Source organism: Catharus ustulatus, chromosome 27 (genome assembly GCF_009819885.2).
Source record: "Catharus ustulatus isolate bCatUst1 chromosome 27, bCatUst1.pri.v2, whole genome shotgun sequence".
Lineage (NCBI taxonomy): Eukaryota > Metazoa > Chordata > Aves > Passeriformes > Turdidae > Catharus > Catharus ustulatus.
This window is the reverse complement of record NC_046247.1, coordinates 3,855,942-3,877,172: the sequence shown is the minus strand read 5'-3', so window position 1 is coordinate 3,877,172 and position 21,231 is coordinate 3,855,942. Positions and strand designations below refer to the sequence as shown.

Genomic DNA, 21,231 nt, shown 5'->3' with positions numbered 1-21,231 from the left:
CCCGGGAGCTGCTCCAAGGCCTCGTTCCCGGTGTTGGTTCCATCACTCCAGAGAGATTTGGGCACAGGAGGAAAATGTTGGGACCTTCCTTGGAATGAGGGGAGTGGGATCCATGATTCCCTTGGAATGAGAACTTTGGGATCCCCAATTATCCATGGAATGAGAACATTGGGATCCCCAATTCCCAGTGGATCCCTCTGAACTGAGAACTTTGGGATCTTCATGGAATGAGAACTTTGGGATCCACCATTCCCAGTGGATCAAGAACTTTAGGGTTCCCCATGGGATGAGAACTCTGGGATCCCCTGGAATGAGAAATTTGGGATCCCCTGGAATGAGAACTTTGGGATCCCCCGGAATGAGAACTTTGGGATCCCCAATTCCCAGTGGATTGGGAACTTTGAGATCCCCTGGACTGAGAACTTTGGGATCCCCAGGAATGAGAACTTTGGGATCCCATGGAATGAGAACTTTGGGATCCTCTGGAATGAGAACTTTGGGATCCTCTGGAATGAGAACTTTGGGATCCTCTGGAATGAGAACTTTGGGATTCCCTTGGACTGAGAATTTTGGGATCCCATGGAATGAGAACTTTGGGATCCCCAATCCCATCCCAGCCCCTTCTCCCAGCTCAGATCCCCTTTTTCCCACAGGAATATTTATCCCCCTATTTAAAAATTTGGGAATTCCCATCCCTGCTCCCCTTTCCCCCCCATGGACATTCTGCACTTTATTCCAGGCTCTGGGAATTCCGGGATCGCCTTTGGGGTTTTTTTTTTGGGATCATCCCATCCCTCACCCCACAAAATTTGGGAATTTTGGGCTCTGGGAGATCGGGATGAGCCCTGCTGGAAGAACCTGGAGCTTTTATGCAAATCCCTCCACGCCCATCCCACTTTTCCTGCTTTTTCCCCACACAATTCCCACTTTTTTTTCCCTAGAAACCCCCCAGGACAAATCCCAGAAATTTTTGGGGCCAAAAAAAAATAGGAAAAAAAAAATCCTGTAAGGATTCAAATTCCCACCAAAATTCCCATTCCTGGAATTTTTTTCCTGGGGATTTTTTTAAGGGAAGCTCCTGAATTTTTAGGGAATTTTAACCCCAGGATTTGGCTCCTTGTAGGTCCTGATGCTTTTTAGCCTGATTTTCCTGCTCTTTTTTCCCCCATTTTTTCTTCCCCCCCGGCTATGCAAGAGCTCCCCTAGGATGGAGATCCCAGAAAAATCCTGGAAAAATCCCGGAAAAAGAAAAAAAAATCCTGGGAAAGGCTCAGGAGGCGCCGAATCGACACTAAAACCCCTAAAAAAATCCTAAAAGCCCTCAGGATTTGGGATCTGACAGGAAAAACTTCGGGATTCCCTGGATATGCAAAGAGGGCATTAATAAATCTGTGAAAAATGGGATTTTTGGGAAAGAGTTCTCTAAAAAGCGCCACCAAAAAAGGGGTGGGAGGAGGGAGGGCAGGAATTGGGATTTGGGATTGGCAGTGGGATTTTGGGGGGATAAAGGGGTGGAAAGAGTCTCGGGGTCATGGGTGGGAGAGGGGAGGGGGATGAATCCCAAAATTCCACCCTGGATCCCAAAAATCTGCCCTGGATCCCATAAATCCACTCTGGATCCTATAAATCTGCCCTGGATCCCAAAAAAAGTGGGCTGGATCCCATAAAACAGCCCTGGATCCCACAAATCCATCCTGGATCCCCAAAAAACCTGGGCTGGATCCCATAAATCCACCCTGGACCCCACAAATCCACCCTGGATCCCATAAATCTGCCCTGGATCCCAAAAAGATCTGTCCTGAATCCCAAAAAATGGCCCCTAAAACCAACCCTGCTTCCCAAAAATCTGTCCTGAATCTCATAGAAAATCCCAAAAAACCCCTCAACCCCAAAAAACTGCTCAGGATCCCAAAAAGCAGCCCTAAGCCCTGAATCTCAAACAAGCCCTGACCCCAAAACTCCCAGACCCCACAATCCCCCAGAACCCCTCCAGACCCCATAAAAACCCCAAAGAGCTTCCAGAACCCCCTGTAAACCCCCAGACCCCACAATCTCCAACAGCCCCCAAACCCCATAACCCACAATGACCCCAATAACACCCCATAACCCCAAACAGGGCCCCATAACCACCAAGAATCCTCCATAACCTCTGGCCCTATAACCCCAAATATGGCCTCAGAACTCCAAGAATCCCCCATAACCCAAATATGGCCCCATAACCCAAATATGGCCCCATAACCCCCAAGAATCCCCCATAACCCCTGACCCTATAACCCCAATATGGCCCCATAACTCCCAACCCCATAACCCCAATATGGCCTCATAACCCCAAGAATCCCCTATAACACCTGACCCCATAACCCCCAAAAATCCCCCATAATCCCTGACCGTATAACCCCAATATGGCCCCATAACTCCAAGAATCCCCTATGACACCTGACCCCATAACCCCCAAGAATCCCCCATAACCTCTGGCCCTATAACCCCAATATGACCCCATAACCCCTGACCCCATAACTCCCATAATCCCCCATAACCCCCGACCCCACAGCAGCTCAAACGGGGGCGTGGTCTCTCCGAAGCCCCGCCCCTTTCCCGCTCTCCCTTGCCTGACTTCCGGTGTCACGCGCCTGTGGGCGTGGCTTCCCCTCGGCAGCCAATCAGCGCGCGGGGCAGGGCTGCCCGCACCAATAGGAGCGCGGCGCTCGTTGATGACGCAACATGCGAGCGCCGCTTAGCAACCGACCGCTGGGTCAACGGAGGCACCGGTAGGGTCAGAAGCGGGGCCCCTTCATGACCTCAGCTAAGCCCCGCAGACACCGCAGAGCTCCCAGACCCCGTAAACCTCCACCGCCCGACCCCAAAGAGTCCCCAGACCCCGTAACGGCCTCGGTGGCGGCGTGACCACTCTCAAGCCCCGCCCAGTCCCGAGCTCGCCCTTGCCGCACTCACTTCCGGGATCACTCCCGGGTGGGCGTGGCTTCCCCTCCCAGCAACCAATCAGGGCGCTGCGCGCACCTATGACGTAGAAGGAGCGCGACGCGCGGCGCGGCGGGGGCGGCATGTGGCGGCCGCTGGCCGCGCTCGCCGCCCGCGGGGCCAACGGAGCCCGCGGCGGGGCCAGCAACAGCCCCGGGGCCTGCTCCGCCGCCGGGCCGCCCGCGCGGGACCGCCCGCTGCTGCTGCTGCTGTCGCTGCTCGCCCGCCGCGGCGGTAGCGGGAGAGCGCCGCGGGCCTGGGGACACCGGGACATCTCCAGTGCAACCGGGAGAGGAACCGGGAGCGGTACCGGGAGAGGGACCGGAAGCGGTACCGGGAGAGGGACCGGGCGGGGAACCGGCAGCGGCACCGGGAAAAGAACTGAGAGCGGGAGCGGGAGCGGCCCCGGGAGCGGCGGCTCCTCCGGGCGGGGCCGGTGGGGAGCCCCCGGGGGCCGCCTGATGGCCGCGCTCGGCCCCGCCGCCTTCGTGTGGGACGGACAGCGCATCGAGGAGGAGGAGCTGCGGCGGTGAGCGGGAACGGCGCCGGGAGCGTGGGGTACCGGGATACCGGGAATGGCACCGGGAGTGTGGGGTACCGGCAATGGTACCGGGATAACGGGGATACCGGGAATGGGAATGTGCCATACTGGGGACACTGGGATGATGGGGATACTGGGAATTGTACTGGGACTGGCACCAGGAAAGGCACTGGGATAATGGGCATGGAACTGGGACAATGGGGATACTGGGAGTACTGGGAATGCTGGGAACGGCAGGATACTGGGAATGCTGGGGGTACTGGGAATGCTGGGGGTACTGGGAATACTGGGAACGGCAGGATGCTGGGAGTACTGGGAATGCTGGGAATGGCAGGATACTGGGAATGCTGGGAATGGCAGGATACTGGGAATGCTGGGGGTACTGGGAATACTGGGAACGGCAGGATACTGGGAATGCTGGGAGTACTGGGAATGCTGGGAATGGCAGGATACTGGGAATGCTGGGAGTACTGGGAATGCTGGGAGTACTGGGACACTGGGAAGAGTGGGATACTGGGAGTGGGAATTTGGGAATACCGAGGATAGCAGGACTGGGATTGGAGCTACTGGGAGTGCTGCAAGTAGTGGGAATAATGGGAATGGAAAGCCAGGGACAGCGAGGATACTGGGAATACTGGGAATGGGGTACTGGGAGTACTGGGAATAGCAGGAATGGGGCACTGGGGACTCGGAATATTAGGATACTGGAATGGGATATCGGGATACTGGGATTGGGACAGTGGGGATACTGGGAATGGGATACTGGGCATATTGGGAATGTCAGAATTGTGACACTGGGAATATCAGGAATGCTGGGACTGGCATTCCAGGGACAGAGGGAATACTGGAAATGGAATACTGGGGACACTGGGAATGGGACATGGGGAATATCTGGGATTTTCCCCATCCAGGCATATAAAATAATGAGGCTTTGGCATCCAGCTTATTCTTCCCACCCCCAAAAAACAGGAATTTCACTCCCAGCCCCACAGCAATTAGGAATTTCACTCCCAGCCCCATGGAAAACAGGAATTTCACTCCCAGCCTCACAGCAGTCAGGAATTTCACTCCCACCCCCATGGGAATCAGGAATTTCCCTCCCAGCCCCACGGCAGCTCCCTGAGCAGCCCTATTTTGGTGCAGGTCGGCGCAGGAGCTGCAGCAGCTGGAGCAGCCCGAGCAGTTCCGGGAGCAGGAGCGGCCCTGGGAGCTGATCATGGAGCGCGAGCACTTCCGGCTCTGGCGCCGCCCCATCCCTGGCTCGGCCCTGTTCCAGTACCGAGGTGACGGCGCTGACGGCGCTAACAGCACTCACAATGTTAACAACACTCACAACATTAACAATGCTGACAGTGTTAACAACACTGACAGCGCTGACGGCGTTAACGTTAACAACACTCACAACATCAACAACACTCACAACGTTAACAACACTGACAGCATTGACGACATTGACAGTGTTAACAACGTTAACAACACTGACAGCACTGGCAGTGTTAACAACAGTCATAGCACTGACGGTGTTAACGTTAACAGCACTCACAACGTTAACAACATTGACAGCAGTGACAGTGTTAACAACACTCATAGCACTGAGTGCAGTGACGGCATTAACAAGTCACGATGTTAACAACACTGGCAGCATTGGCAGTGTTAACAACACTCACAGCAGTGACAGCATTGATAATGACAGCACTGATGGCACTAACAACGTTAACAACACTTGTAGCATTAACAACACTCATGGCACTGGCAGCATTGATGGTGTTAACAACACTCACAGCATTGACAGCACTGACAGCGTTCCCAACGTTAACAACACTCACAGCATTGATGGCACTGACAGCACTGACGGCGTTAACAATGTTACCAGCATTAACAACATTCATAGCACTGACAGCATTGACAGTGTTAACAACACTGACAGCACTGACAGCGTTCCCAATGCTAACAACACTCACAGCATTCACAGTGTTAACAACATTCCCGACGTTAACAACACTCACCACGTTCCCAATGTTAACAACACTGGCAGCACTGACGGCATTGACAGCGTTAACAACACTCACAGCATTCCCGGCATTCCCAACGTTCACAACATTCCCAGAATTCCCAGCATTCCCAGCATTCACAAATTCACAACATTAACAGTATTCCCAGCATTCCCAGCATTCCCAGAATTCCCGACATTCCCAGCATTCCCAAAACTCACAGCATTTCCAACATTCCCAGCATTCCTAACATTCCCAGAATTCCCACCATTCCCAGAATTCACAGCATTCCCAACACTCACAGCATTCCCAGAATTCCCAACATTCCCAACACTCCCAGCATTCACAGCATTCCCAACATTCACAAATTCCCAACATTAACAATATTTACAGCATTCCTAGAATTCCTGACATTCCCAACATTCCCTGCATTCCCAGATTCCCAACATTCCCAATATTCCCGACATTTTCAGCATTCCCAGAATTTTTGACATTCTCAGAATTCTCAACATTCTCAATGTTCTTGAAATTCCAAAAATTCCCAAAAAAAACTGGGAATTCCCAGTAAAATTCAACCTTTTCTTTGGTGTTTGCCCCAGGAGGGGAACGGCTCCTTCCAAGGATTTTGGGGATTCTTTGATTCCCAGGATTTGGGAATTTTTGGGATTTGTTGATTTTTGGGATTTGTGGATTTTCAGGATTTGTTGATTTTTTGGAGATTTTTGGATTCTTGGGATTTTTTAGTTTCTGACAATCTCTGGGATCTGTGGATTTTTGGGATTTTGGGAATGTTTTGATTCCTGGGATTTGTCAGTTTTGGGGATTTGTGGATTTTTGGGATCTGTTGGTTGCCAGAATTTATTTCTTTTTATTCCTGGAATTTTTCAATTTCCAGGATTTGTTGATTTTGGGGATTTTTTTTATTTCTGTGGATCTCTGAGCTCCATTGATTCCTGGGATTTTTTTTTAATTTGGGGGATTTGTGGATTCTTGGGATCCATTGATTCCTTAGATTTGTTGATTTTTGGGATATTTCTGATTCTTGGGATTTTGGGTTTTTTTTGAAATCCCTGGGATCTGTGAATTTTTGGGATTTGTGGATTTAGGGGATGTATTTATTTGTTGTTTCCCAGGATTTGTTGACTTCTAGGAATTTTGAGTTCCTGGGATTTGCGGATTTTCAGGATTTGTTGATTCCTGGGATTTTTGAATTTTTTATTTTTGGGATTTTTTGATTTCTGGGAATTTCTGGGATCCGTTGATTTCTCAGATTTTTGGGTATTTGGGATTCATTGATACCAGGATTGGTTGATTCCTAGGATTTGTTGATTTTCATGATTTTGGTGATTTTTTTTGGGATGAATGGCTTCTTGGGATTTGTTGATTTTGGGGATTTTCGAATTCCTGGAATTTTTGGATCCCTGGGATTCCTCAGTTCCTGGGGTTTTGTTGCTTCCCAAGATTTGCCAATTCCCAGGATTTATTTATCCCTCAAATTTGGGAATTTTAGGACTCTGTTGATTTTTGAGATTTGCATTTTGGGATTCCCAGGATTTGCTGATTTTTGGGATTTTTTTTTCCCTACAGTTTTTGGCTCCTACACAGATGTCACTCCCAGGCAATTCTTCAACGTCCAGGTGAGCAGAATTCCTGAGAATTCCTGAGAATTCCTGGAATTTGGGCAGGATTTGTCTCCTTCCAGAGGCTGGGCTGGGAATCTTTGGCAATTCCAGGTGGAATCTGGGCAGGATCCAAGAAAAACCAGGAAAATTCAAAGTTTTTAACCCATCCTGGGGGATTTCCAGTTGGGAATCCCAGAAAATTCCTGATCCTGGTTTTTCCCAAACATTCCTGGAAATTCTGGATCCCCTGTGGGTTTTCAGGGATGGGGGGAAAGGGATTTTTCTGTGCTTTTCCCTGGAATTCTGGGGTTTTCCTGGTTTTCCCAATCCCAGTTTTTCCTGATCTGGGTTTCCCCTGGAATTCCAGGATTTCCCAACATTTCCAATCCCAGATTTCCCTGGAATTCTGGGATTTTCCTGCCATTCCCCATCCCAGATTTCCCTGAAGTCCCAGAGTTTCCCAATCCCAGTTTTCCTTGGGTTTCTGGGTTTTTCCTGATCCTGTTTTCCCTGGAATTCCAGAGTTTTCCCATCCCCCTCTGATCCTGTTTTCCCCTGGAATTCTGGCATTTCCCAATTCCCATTTCCCCAGAATCCCAAATTTTAATCCCATTTCCCTGCCCCAGTCCTGAGTTCTGATCCCTGTTTATTCCCTGTCCAAATCCTGAATTCTAATCCTGGTTTCCTTGTCCCAGTTTCCCGTATTTTAATCCCATTTCCCTGCCCCAATCCCAAATTTAATACCGTTTCTCCTGTCCCAATCCCATGTTTTAATCCCGGTTTATTCCCTGCCCCAATCCTGAGTTTCATCCCAGTTTCCCTGTTCCAATTCTGAGTTCCAATCCCATTTCCCTGTCCCAGTCCAGAGTTCTGATCCTGTTTCCCTGTCCCAATCCCATGTTTTAATCCCATTTCCCTGCCCCTGTCCCATGTTCTGATCCCATTTCTCCTGTTCTAATCCTGAATTCTGATACCATTTCCCTGCCCCAATCCCATGTTTTAATCCCCATTTCCCTACCCCAATCCCAAATTCTAATCCTGTTTCCCTGTCCCAATCCCGAGTTCTGATCCTGTTTTCCTGCCCCAATCCTGAGCTCTAATCCCATTTCCCTGTCCCAGTCCCGAGTTCTGGTCCTGGTTTATTCCCTGCCTCAATCCTGAGTTTAATCCCAGTTTCCCTGCCCTAATCTTGAGTTTAATCCCAGTTTCCCTGTCCCAATCCTGAGGTCTGATCCTGGTTTATTCGCTGCCCCAATCCCATGTTCCAATCCCATTTCCCTGCCCTAATCCCAAATTTAATCCTGGTTTCCCTGCCCCAATCCCAAATTCTGATCCCATTCCCCTGCCCCAGTCCCAAGTTCTGATCCCATTCCCCTGCCCCAATCCCAAGTTCTGATCCCATTCCCCTGCCCCAATCCCAAATTCTGATCCCATTCCCTGCCCCAATCCCAAGTTCTGATCCCATTCCCCTGCCCCAATCCCAAGTTCTGATCCCATTCCCCTGCCCCAATCCCAAGTTCTGATCCCATTCCCCTGCCCCAATCCCAAGTTCTGATCCCATTCCCCTGTCCCAATCCCAATGTAACCCGGTTTGTTGCGGTCCCAGCTGGACACGGAGTACCGGAAGAAGTGGGACTCGCTGGTGCTCAAACTGGACGTGGTGGAGCGGGACCCGGCCACGGGATCCGAGATCGTGCACTGGGTCACACAGTTCCCGGTGAGGGCAAAGGGGATTGGGGATTTGGGATTTGGGATCAGGGATTTGGGATTGGGATCTGGGTCACACAGTTCCCGGTGAGGGACAGGGATTGGGGTTGGGGATTTGGGATTGGGATTGGGGTTGAGATCTGGGTCACGCAGTTCCTGGTGAGAGTGATTGGGATTGGGGATTGGGGATTGGGGTTGGGGTTGGGATTGGGATCTGGGATTTGGGATTGGGATCTGGGTCACACAGTTCCCGGTGAGGGGACAGGGATTGGGGATCTGGGAATTGGGATCTGGGATTGGGATTGGGATCTGGGTCACACAGTTCCCGGTGAGGACAAATGGGATTGGGATATGAGATTGGGGTTGGGATTTGGGATCTGGAATTGGGATTTGGGATCTGAAATTGGGATTTGGGATCTGGGATTGAGATCTGGGATCTGGGTCACACAGTTCCTGGTGAGAGCAAATGGGATTGGGATTTGGGATCTGGGAATTGGGATTGGGATCTGGGTCACGCAGTTCCCGGTGAGGACAAATGGGATTGGGATATGGGATTGGGGTTGGGGTTTGGGATTTGAGATCTAGGATTGGGAATTGGGATCTGGGTCACACAGTTCCTGGTGAGAGCAAATGGGATTAGGATTTGGGATCTGGGAATTGGGATTGGGATCTGGGATCTGGGTCACGCAGTTCCCGATCAGTGCATGGGGTTGGGATTGGGGATTGGGTCTGGGGTTGGAATTGGGATCTGGGATCAGGGATTGGGGCTGGGACTGGAATTAGGTTTTGGGATCAGGGATATGGGCTTGGGATCTGGGATTTGGGGTTGGCATTTGGGATCTGGGGTCAGGATTTGGGATGTGGGACGGGATTGGAATGTGGGATCTGGGATCAGGATTTGGGATCTGGGCTTGGGATCCAGGTGTGGGATTTGGGATCGGGATCAGGGATGGGATTGGGATTTGGGATCTGGGATCAGGATTTGGGATCTGGCTTTGGGGTCTGGCTTTGGGATCTGGGATCAGGACTGGGGTCAGGATTCAGGTTTGGGGTCAGGGTTTGGGATGTGGGCTCTGTGTTGGGGCTCGGTGTTGTTGCCGTGCCCTGACCCCGCTTTCCCTGTTCTATCCCTGTCCCTGTCCCTGTCTCTGTCTCTGCTGTCCCTGTCCCTGTCTCTGTCCCTGTTCTGTCCCTGTCCCTGTCTCTGTCCCCCAGTACCCGATGTACTCCCGTGATTACGTTTACGTTCGGCGCTACAGCGTCGACAGCGACCGCAACCTCATGGTGCTCGTGTCACGGTGAGTGTCCCAAAACCCCTGGGAGTCCTAAAAACCTCCCCTGGGATCCCCCAAAACTCCCTGGGATTGCTGAGAAACCTCCTGAGATTCCTGAAAAACCCCCTGGGATTCCTGAAAACCCCCTGGGACTCCTGAAAAACCTCCTAGGATTCCCTAAAACCCCTTGGGATTCCCTAAAACTCCTGGAATTTCTGAAAAACACCCTGGGATTCCCCAAAAATATTCCCCCTGGAATTCCACAAAAATCCTCTGGCAATTCTCAAAAATACCCCCTGGAGTTCCCCAAAAAACCTTCCATAGCATTCCCTAAAAAAAACACCCTAGAAGTTCCTAAAAAATCTCCCATGGAATTCCCTAAAAAAATTCCCCCCTGGAATCCCCCCCAAAAAACCCCCCTGGAATTCCCATCCCCAAGACCCCACTGGAATTCCCAGAATTCCCAACATTCCCAAGCCCAAAACCCTCCTGGAATTCTCAGAATTCCTGGAATTCTCAACCCCAAGAACCTCCTGGAATTCTCAGAATTCCTAGAATTCCCAACCCCAAAATCCCCCCTGGAATTCTCAACCCCAAGAACTCTCCTGGAATTCCCAGAATTCCCAACATTCCCAAGCCCAAAACTCTCCTGGAATTCTCAGAATTCCTGGAATTCTTAAGCCCAAAATCCCCCTGGAATTCCCAGAATTCCCAACATTCCCAACCCTAAAACCCTCCTGGAATTCTCAGAATTCCTGGAATTCTCAACCCCAAAATCCCCCTGGAATTCTCAGAATTCCTGGAATTCTCAACCCCAAAATCCCCCTGGAATTCCCAGAATTCCTGGAATTCTCAACCCCAAAATCCCCCTGGAATCCCCAGAATTCCCAACATGCCCAACCCCAAAATCCCCCTGGAATTCTCAGAATTCCCAACATTCCCAACCCCAAAACTCCTGGAATTCCTGGAATTCCCAACCCCACAATTCCCATCATTTTTTGGGTGGAATTTTTTTCTTTCCCCTCCTCCCCAGCCCCTCTGGGATGGGAATTTCTGGAATTTTGGATTTTTGGGATTGCCAAATTCCCCCAGGGCCGTGGAGCACCCCGGCATTCCCGAGGACCCCGAGCACGTTCGGGTTCGGAGCTACGAGTCACACATGGTGATCCGGCCCCACCGCAGCTTCGACGAGGTGGGACCCAGAAACACCAAAATTACCCCAAAATTTCCCCAAAATTCCCTCAAATCCTGGGGCTTGGGGTGTGACTGCAGCTGGGAGTGGGGAAAAAGGGTGGAAAAGCCCAAAAAATGGGGAAAAAAAAACCAAAAATTGGGGAAAAAAGTCATAAAGTGGGGGGAAAAAAATGAAAATTGAGAAAAAAAGACTCAAATTTGGGGGACAGGTAGGACCCCAAAAATTGCAGAATTTGGGGTGGAAAAATCCAGAAAAATGGGAAAAAAACAAAAAAAAAAAAAAGGAAAAATAGACCCAACCCCAGGAAAATCCCAAATTTGGGGTTGGGGAAAATCCCAAAAATCCCAAAATCCCAAAATTCCCAAAAATCCTGGGATTGGAAAAAAAGGGAAGAAAACCTCAAAAAGTGGGAGGAGGGGGAAAAAGAAAGGAAAAATAATCACCCAAAACCTTTGAAAATCCCAAATTTGGGGGTGGGAAAATCCCCAAAACCCCCAAAAAATTTTTTTTTTAATTTCAGGGAATGTTTGGAGTTGATGGAATTGTTTGGGAATGTTGGGATTTGTTGGAATTTCCATGAATTCCATATTTTGCAGAACGAGTTCGATTGCCTGCTGGGTTTTGGGGAATGTTGGAATTAATGGAATTTTGGGGAATGGTTGGAATATTTGGGAATTGTTTGGGAATGGTGGAATTGTTGGATTTTTTTTTTTTTTTTAATTTCCATGAATTTTGTGTTTTCCAGAATGGGTTCTATTGCCTGCTGGGTTTTGGGGAATGGTTGGAATTTCTGGGAATTGTTGGAATTATTTGGGAATGTTGGGATTGTTGGAATTGTTTGGAATTTGTGTTTTCCAGAACGGGTTCGATTACCTGCTGGGTTTTGGGGAATGTTGGAATTGATGGAATTTTTGAGAATGATTGGGAATTATTGGAATTTATTTGAATTTCCATGAATTCCCTGTTTTCTAGAATGGATTTGATTACGTGCTGGGATTTGGGGAATGTTGGAATTGTTGAAATTTCTGGGAATTGTTGGAATTGTTTGGGAATGTTGGGAATGTTTGGGAATGGTTGGAATTGTTGAAATTTGTTGGAATTTCCATGAATTCCCTGTTTTGCAGAATGGGTTTGATTGCCTGCTGGGTTTTAGGGAATGGTTGGAATTTCTGGGATTGTTGGGAATTGTTGGAATTGTTTGGGAACGTTGGGAATTGTTGGAATTGTGATTTGTGTTTTCCAGAACAGGTTCTATTACCTGCTGGATTTTGGGGAATGTTTGGAATTTCTGGGAATGGTTGGAATTGTTTGGGAATGTTGGAATTTATTTGAATTTCCATGAATTCCATATTTTCCAGAATGGGTTTGATTATCTGCTGGGTTTTGGGGAATTGTTGGAATTTCTGGGATTGTTGAGAATGTTTGGAATTGTTTGGGAATGTTGGAATTGTTGGAATTTTTTTGGGAATGGTTGGAATATTTGGAAATTGTTTGGGAATGGTTGGAATTGTTTGGGAATGTTGGAATTGTTGGATTTTTTTTTTAATTTCCATGAATTTTGTGTTTTCCAGAACGGCTTCGATTACCTGCTGACGTACAGTGACAACCCCCAGACCGTGTTCCCCCGGTACTGCCTCAGCTGGATGGTGTCCAGCGGTGAGAATTCCCAAAAAAAACCAAATTCTGGGAATTGTGGGACAGCCTGGGGGATGTTTTGTGGAATTTTTAGGGATTTTAGGGGACTTTAGTGGGAGTTTTTAGGGATTTTGGGGGAATTTCTGCAGAATTTTTAGGGATTTTGAGAGGATTTTTAGGGATTTTCATGGAATTTTTAGGGATTTTGGGGGATTTTAGTGGGAATTTTGAGGGATGTTGGGAGGATTTGGGGATTTTGGGGGGAAAATTGGGGGGAAAAGAAAAAATTGGGGGGAAAAAAGAAAATTTGGGGGGAAAAAACTGGGGAAAAATGGAAAAATTGGGGAAAAATTTGTGGGAAAAATGGAAAAATTGGGGGGAAAAGGAAAATTGGGAAGGAAAAATTGGGAGGGAAAAAGGAAAAACTGGGGGGAAAAAGGGGAAAATTGGTGAAAAAAAGGAAAAATTGGGGGGAAAAAGGAAAATTGGAAAATTGGTGGGAAAAAAAGTAAATTGGGGAAAGTTGAGGGAAAATTTGTGGAAAAAATGGAAAAATTTGGGGAAATTGGGGGAAAAAAGGAAAAACTGGAGGAATGTTTTGGGAAAAAGGAAAAATTGGGAGAAAAGGGGGGAAAATTGGTGGGAGAAAAGAAAAAATTGGTGAAAAAAATGGGGAAAGTTGGTGGAAAAAATGAATAATTGGGGAAAGAAAAAGAAAAATTGGTGAAAAAAAGGGAAAATTGGTGGAAAATTTGGGGAAATTATTGAAAAGGAATTGTTGCAGATCCTTTTCCTCCTTTATTGCTCCCAGGAATTTTGGAGTTCCTGGACAAGGAAAATTCCTGCACTTGGGAAAAAGGAAAATTTGGGGGGAAAAGTGAAAATTGGGGGAAAAAAAAGGAAAATCGGGGGGGAAAGGGAAAAAATTGGGGGGAAAAGGAAAATTTGGGAAGGAGAAATTCAGGGGAAAATTGGGGGAAAAAGGGAAAGTTTGAGAAGGACAGATTGGGGGAAAAACTGGTGAAAAAAAGGAAAAACTGGTGGAAAAAAAGGGAAATTGGTGGAAAAAATGGAAAAATTGGGGGGCAAAAAGAAAAATTGGGGGAAAATTTGGGGAAAATGGAAAAACTGAGGGGAAAATTGGGGGAAAAAAAGGAAAACTTGGTGAAAAAAATGGAAAAATTGGGGGGAAAAGGGGAAAATTGGGGGAAAATTGGTGGGAATAAAGGGGAAATTGGTGGGAAAAAATTGGAAATGATTGAAAAGGAATTGTTGCAGATCTTTCCCCCTTTTTTGCCCCAGGAATGCCTGAGTTCCTGGACAAGGAAAATTCCTGCACTTGGGAAAAAGGAAAAATTGGGGGAAAAACTGGGGGGAAAATGGAAAAAATGGGGGGAAAAAGGGGAAAATGGTGAAAAAAAGGAAAAATTGGTAGAAAAAAGGGAAGAAGTGGTGGAAGTAAAAGGGGAAAATTGGTGGAAAAAAAGGAAATTAGTGAGGAAAAAAGGAAATTGGTGGAAAAAAGGGAAAATTGGGGGAAAGTTTTGAGAAAAATTGAAAAACTGGGGGAAAATAGGAGGGAAATTGAAAAACTGGAGGAAAATTTTGGGAAAAACAGGAAAAATTGGGGGAAAATGGAAAAATTGGGGGGAAAATGGAAAAATTGGGAGAAAAATGGAAAAATTGGGGTGAAAATTGGGGAAAAAAGGAGAAATTGGTGGAAAAAAAGTGGAAATTGGTGCAAAGTGAGTGGTGCAGATCCTTCCCCCTTTATTGCCCCCAGGAATGCCTGAGTTCCTGGACAAGGAAAATTCCTGCACTTGGGAAAAAAGGAAAAATTGGGGGAAAAATTGGGGAAATTGATGAAAAAAGGGGAAATTGGTGGAAAAAAATGGAAATATAGGGGGGGAAAAGGGAAAATTGGGGAAGGAAAAATTGGGGGAAATTTGGGGAAAAATGGAAAATCAGTGAAAAAAAAAGGGAAATTGGAAATTGGTGGAAAAAAGGGAAAATTTGGGAAAAAAAGGGAAAAATTGTGAAAAAAAGGGGAAATTGGTGAAAAAAAATGAAAAATTGGTGGTGAAAAAAAGGAAAATTTATGAAAAAAAAAGGGAAAATTGGTGGAAAAAAGGGGAAATAGGTGGGAAATTTGGGGAAATTATTGAAAAGGAATTGTTGCAGATCCTTTTCCCCCTTTTTTCCCCCAGGAATGCCCGAGTTCCTGGACAAGCTGCACTCGGCCGCGCTCAAGGCCAAGAAGATGGAGCTGGAGCTCAGGGATTACCTGAGCCCTGCCAAGAGCCCTGAGCCACGGCCTGGAGCGCACCTGGAGTACGCCTGAGAGGTGTGGGGGACAGGGAGAGCTCAGAGACACTGCCCAGGGACAGGGGACGGCTCTGGAATCACCGGGGATGGACACGGGAACGGAGCCAAAACCCCCGGGATGGCAGCGGGAATAAACTGGGGATGGGGGCAGAAATGGCAGAAATAAACTTGGAAAAAACACAGCAGTTATCTCAGAAATATTGGGAAAACAACCCAGAAACTGCCCCAAAAACACTGGGAAGAAACTGGAAATAAACCCCAGGAATTGTTCCAAAACCACCAGGAATAAACCTGAGGATGGGTTCAGAAATGGCAGAAATAAACTTGGAAAAAACACAGCAGTTATCTCAGAAATGTGGGGGATAAAACCTGGGAATTGTCCCAAAACCACAAAGAATAAACCTGGGAATTGGCCCAGAAACATCAGGAATAAACTGGGAAAAATCCCTGGGAATTGTCCCACAAACACCAGGAAGAAACTGGAAATAAACCTCAGGAATTGTCCCAAAACCACAAAAAATAAACCTGGGAATGGGTTCAGAAATGGCAGAAATAAACTTGGGAAAAATGCAGGAATTGCCTCAGAAATATGGGGAATAAACTGGGAAAAATCCCTGGGAATGGCACCTGGGAATAAACACAGGAATTGTTCCAAAATCCCCAGGATGGCAGCAGGAATAAGCCTGGGGATGGGGGCAGAAATGGCAGAAATAAATTGGGAAAAAACACAGGAATTGCCTCAAAAATCCCTGGGAATAAACACAGGAAATGTCCCAAAACCACTGTGAATAAACTTGAAATAAACCCCAGGAATTGCCCCAAAATCACCAGGAATAAACTGGGAAAAATCCCCAGGAGGGGCACCAAAACCACTGGGAATAAACACGGAAAATGTCCCAAAACCATTGGGAATAAACTGGGAAAAACTTCCAGGAATTGTTCCAAAATGCCCAGGATGGCAGCAGGAATAAACCTGGGGATGGGTTCAGAAATGGCAGAAATAAACTTGGAAAAAAACACAGCAGTTATCTCAGAAATGTGGGGAATAAACTGGGAAAAATCCCTGGGAATTGTTCCAAAAAAAACAGGAATAAACTGGGAAAAATCCCCAGGAATGGCAGCAGGAATAAGCCCGGGGATGGGGGCAGAAATGGCAGAAATCAACTTGGGAAAAATGCAGGAATTGCCTCAGAAGTATGGGGAATAAACTGGGAATAAACCCTGGGAATTGTCCCAAAACCACAAAGAATAAACCTGGGAACTGGCCCAGGAACATCAGGAATAAACTGGGAAAAATCCCTGGGAATTGTCCCACAAACACCAGGAAGAAACTGGAAATAAACCTCAGGAATTGTCCCAAAACCACAAAAAATAAACCTGGGAATGGGTTCAGAAATGGCAGAAATAAACTTGGGAAAAATGCAGGAATTGCCTCAGAAATATGGGGAATAAACTGGGAAAAATCCCTGGGAATGGCACCTGGGAATAAACACAGGAATTGTTCCAAAATCCCCAGGATGGCAGCAGGAATAAGCCTGGGGATGGGTTCAGAAATGGCAGAAATAAACTTGGAAAAAAACACAGCAGTTATCTCAGAAATGTGGGGAATAAACTGGGAAAAATCCCTGGGAATTGTTCCAAAAAAACCAGGAATAAACTGGGAAAAATCCCCAGGAATGGTTCAAAAATCCCCAGGAGTGGCAGCAGGAATAAGCCTGGGGATGGGGGCAGAAATGGCAGAAATCAACTTGGGAAAAATGCAGGAATTGCCTCAGAAGTATGGGGAATAAACTGGGAATAAACCCTGGGAATTGTCCCAAAACCACAAAGAATAAACCTGGGAACTGGCCCAGGAACATCAGGAATAAACTGGGAAAAATCCCTGGGAATTGTCCCACAAACACCAGGAAGAAACTGGAAATAAACCTCAGGAATTGTCCCAAAACCACAAAAAATAAACCTGGGAATGGGTTCAGAAATGGCAGAAATAAACTTGGGAAAAATGCAGGAATTGCCTCAGAAATATGGGGAATAAACTGGGAAAAATCCCTGGGAATGGCACCTGGGAATAAACACAGGAATTGTTCCAAAATCCCCAGGATGGCAGCAGGAATAAGCCTGGGGATGGGTTCAGAAATGGCAGAAATAAACTTGGAAAAAAACACACCAGTTATCTCAGAAATGTGGGGAATAAACTGGGGAAAAATCCCTGGGAATTGTTCCAAAAAAACCAGGAATAAACTGGGAAAAATCCCCAGGAATGGTTCAAAAATCCCCAGGATGGCAGCAGGAATAAACTGGGGATGGGGGCAGAAATGGCAGAAATAAACTTGGGAAAAATGCAGGAATTGACTCAGAAGTATGGGGAATAAACTGGGAATAAACCCTGGGAATTGTCCCAAAACCACAAAGAATAAACCTGGGAACTGGCCCAGGAACATCAGGAATAAACTGGGAAAAATCCCTGGGAATTGTCCCACAAACACCAGGAAGAAACTGGAAATAAACCTCAGGAATTGTCCCAAAACCACAAAAAATAAACCTGGGAATGGGTTCAGAAATGGCAGAAATAAACTTGGGAAAAATGCAGGAATTGCCTCAGAAATATGGGGAATAAACTGGGAAAAATCCCTGGGAATGGCACCTGGGAATAAACACAGGAATTGTTCCAAAATCCCCAGGATGGCAGCAGGAATAAGCCTGGGGATGGGGGCAGAAATGGCAGAAATAAATTGGGAAAAAACACAGGAATTGCCTCAAAAATCCCTGGGAATAAACACAGGAATTGTCCCAAAACCACTGTGAATAAACTTGAAATAAACCCCAGGAATTGCCCCAAAATCACCAGGAATAAACTGGGAAAAATCCCCAGGAGGGGCACCAAAACCGCCAGGAATAAACACGGAAAATGTCCCAAAACCATTGGGAATAAACTGGGAAAAACTTCCAGGAATTGTTCCAAAATGCCCAGGATGGCAGCAGGAATAAACCTGGGGATGGGTTCAGAAATGGCAGAAATAAACTTGGAAAAAAACACAGCAGTTATCTCAGAAATGTGGGGAATAAACTGGGAAAAATCCCTGGGAATTGTTCCAAAAAAACCAGGAATAAACTGGGAAAAATCCCCAGGAATGGTTCAAAAATCCCCAGGAGTGGCAGCAGGAATAAGCCCGGGGATGGGGGCAGAAATGGCAGAAATAAACTTGGGAAAAATGCAGGAATTGACTCAGAAGTATGGGGAATAAACTGGGAATAAACCCTGGGAATTGTCCCAAAACCACAAAGAATAAACCTGGGAACTGGCCCAGGAACATCAGGAATAAACTGGGAAAAATCCCTGGGAATTGTCCCACAAACACCAGGAAGAAACTGGAAATAAACCTCAGGAATTGTTCCAAAACCACCAGGAATAAACCTGAGAATGGGGTCAGAAATGGCAGAAATAAACTTGGAAAAAACCACAGGAATTGCCTCAGAAATATCGGGAATAAACTGGAAATAACCCCCAGGAATTTTCCTGAAACCACCAGGAACAAACCTGGGATTTGGCACAGAAATGGCAAAAATAAACTTGGGAAAAAATCCAGGAATTATTTCAAAATTACGGGGAATAAACCCTCAAAAACACCAGGAATAAACTGGGAAAAATCCCTGGGAATAAACACAGGAATTGAACCAAAAACATCGGGAATACACTGGGAATTGGCCCAGAAACATCGGGAATAAATTTGGGAAAATCCCCAGGAGTGGGAGCTGGGAATAAACACAGGAATTGCCTCAAAAATATTGGGAATAAACTGGGAAAAAAACCCGGGAATTTCCTCAAAATCACCGGGAATAAACCTGGGAATAAACACAGGAATTGCCTGGGAAACAACCTGGAAATTGTGGGAATAAACCCGGGAATAAAACTGGAAAAGTTTGGGAATAAACCCCGAAATAAATCCGGGAATAAAACTGGGAATAAACTCAGGAATCACCTGGAACATTCTGGGAATAAACCTGGAAAATTGTGGGAATAAACCCCGAATAAACCCTGTATTTATTTGGGAATAAATACAGGAATCTCCTGGAAAACCCTGGGAATAAATCCAGGAATAAATCTGGAAAATCCAGGGATTCCCCTTCCCGACCCCGTTCCCACCCGGATTGGGATTTTCCCATTTTGTCCCAAGGGAAAAATCCCAGGAAATTCCCATTTTTTAAAATCCCCTTCTGACATTCTGCCTGGAATTTTTTGGGATGTGGTGGTGCAGCTTTTTCCAGGGGTTTTCCTAAAAAAGAGATCCTGGAATTGCTGGGATTGGGGTCAGAATTCCCAGATTTGGGACCAGAATTCCCAGATTTGGGGTCGGAATTTCCAGATTTGGGGTCGAAATTCCCAGGTTTGAGGTTGGAATTCCCAGATTTGGGTCGGAATTCCTGGGATTTGGGTTAGAATTACCAATACTGGGGGCTGAATATTTGGGATTTGGGATCGGAATTCCCAGATTTGGGGTCGGAATTCCTGGGATTGTGGTCGGAATTCCCAGATTTGCGTCGGGATTCCCAGGATTGGGATCAGAATTCCAAGACTGGGGGCTGAATATTTGGGATTTGGGATCGGAATTCCCAACTTTGGGGTCGGAATTCTCAGATTTGGGGTCGGAATTCCCAGATTTGGGACTGGAATTCCCAGATTTGAGGTTTGAATTCCTGGAATTTGGGTTGGAATTCCCAGATTTGGGGAAAGAATTCCCAGATTTGGGGTTGGAATTCCCGGGATTGGGATCAGAATTTCCAAGACTGGAGGCTGAATATTTGGGATCAGAATTCCCAGGATTTGGGGTCAGAATTCCCAGATTTGGGGTCAGAATTCCCAGATTTGGGGTTGGAATTCCTGGGACTGGGATCAGAATTTCCAAGATTTGGGGCTGAATATTTGGGATTTGGGATCGGAATTCCCAGGATTGGGGTCAGAATTCCCGGAATTGGGGTCAGAATTCCCAGGATTAGGATTAAAATTTTGGGATTTGCTTCAGAATTCCCAGGATTGGGGCGTTCAGATTGGGAAAAAAAATGGGATTTCATGACTTTTTTTGGGATTTTTGGAATTCCCAAATCCCCAGATCCCAATTAACTCCTCATTAACCTCCCCCCTTAACGAGCGCTCGGAATTCCCGGTTTTTATAAATCCATCCTGATTTTCTCCCTCCCAAAATTCCCCAAATCCTCCAAAAATCCCGGGAATTCTGTGGGGGAGGAGCAGCTTTATTGCACAGCACAGCACAAAATTCCCAAATTCCCCCCAAAATTCCTCCCAAAATTCCCAAATTCTCCCCAAAATTCCTCCCAAAATTTCTTTGGTGGGGAAAAAAATTCTGTGGGAAGGGGAATTTTGGGAATGGGATTTTTTGGGATTTTTTGGGATGGGGATTTTTGGGAATTGGGATTTTTGGGAATTGGGATTTTTTTTGGGAATTGGGATTTTTTGGGAATTGGGATTTTTTGGGAATGAGGGGAATTTATGGGAATGGATTTTTGGGAATGGGGAAATTCGGGATTTTTTGGGAATGGGATTTTTGGGAATTGGGATTTTAGGGATGGGGATTTTTTTGGGAATTGGGGTTTTTGGGGATTGGGATTTTTGGGAATTGGGATTTTTTGGGATGGGGATTTTTGGGAATTGGGATTTTTGGGAATTGGGATTTTTTGGGAATTGGGATTTTTTCAAGATGGGGATTTTTGGGAATTGGGAATTTTGGTTATTGGGATTTTTGGGAATTGGGATTTTTTGGAAATTGGGATTTTTGGGAATTGGGTTTTTTGGGAATTGGGAATTTTGGTTATTGGGATTTTTGGGATTTGGGATTTTTTTGGGAATTGGGATTTTTGGGAATTCCCTGAGTTGTTCCCAATCCCGGGGGGGCTCAGATCGGGACCCCCCAAAACCAAAAAAGCTCGTACCGGGGGGGAGGGGTCA

General features: G+C 46.7%; 1 protein-coding gene across 1 annotated transcript; it reads left to right on the top strand.

Moving 5' to 3' along the window:
- Positions 1-3,062: 3,062 nt before the first annotated feature.
- Positions 3,063-15,451, top strand: STARD7 (StAR related lipid transfer domain containing 7). Its single transcript, XM_033081083.2, has 8 exons — positions 3,063-3,508; positions 4,664-4,803; positions 7,099-7,148; positions 8,740-8,850; positions 10,056-10,138; positions 11,207-11,306; positions 12,881-12,965; positions 15,152-15,451. The coding sequence occupies exons 1-8, from the start codon at positions 3,063-3,065 to the stop codon at positions 15,283-15,285; spliced, it is 1,149 nt and encodes a 382-aa protein (XP_032936974.1). The 3' UTR covers positions 15,286-15,451.
- The last annotated feature ends 5,780 nt before the right edge of the window (positions 15,452-21,231 follow it).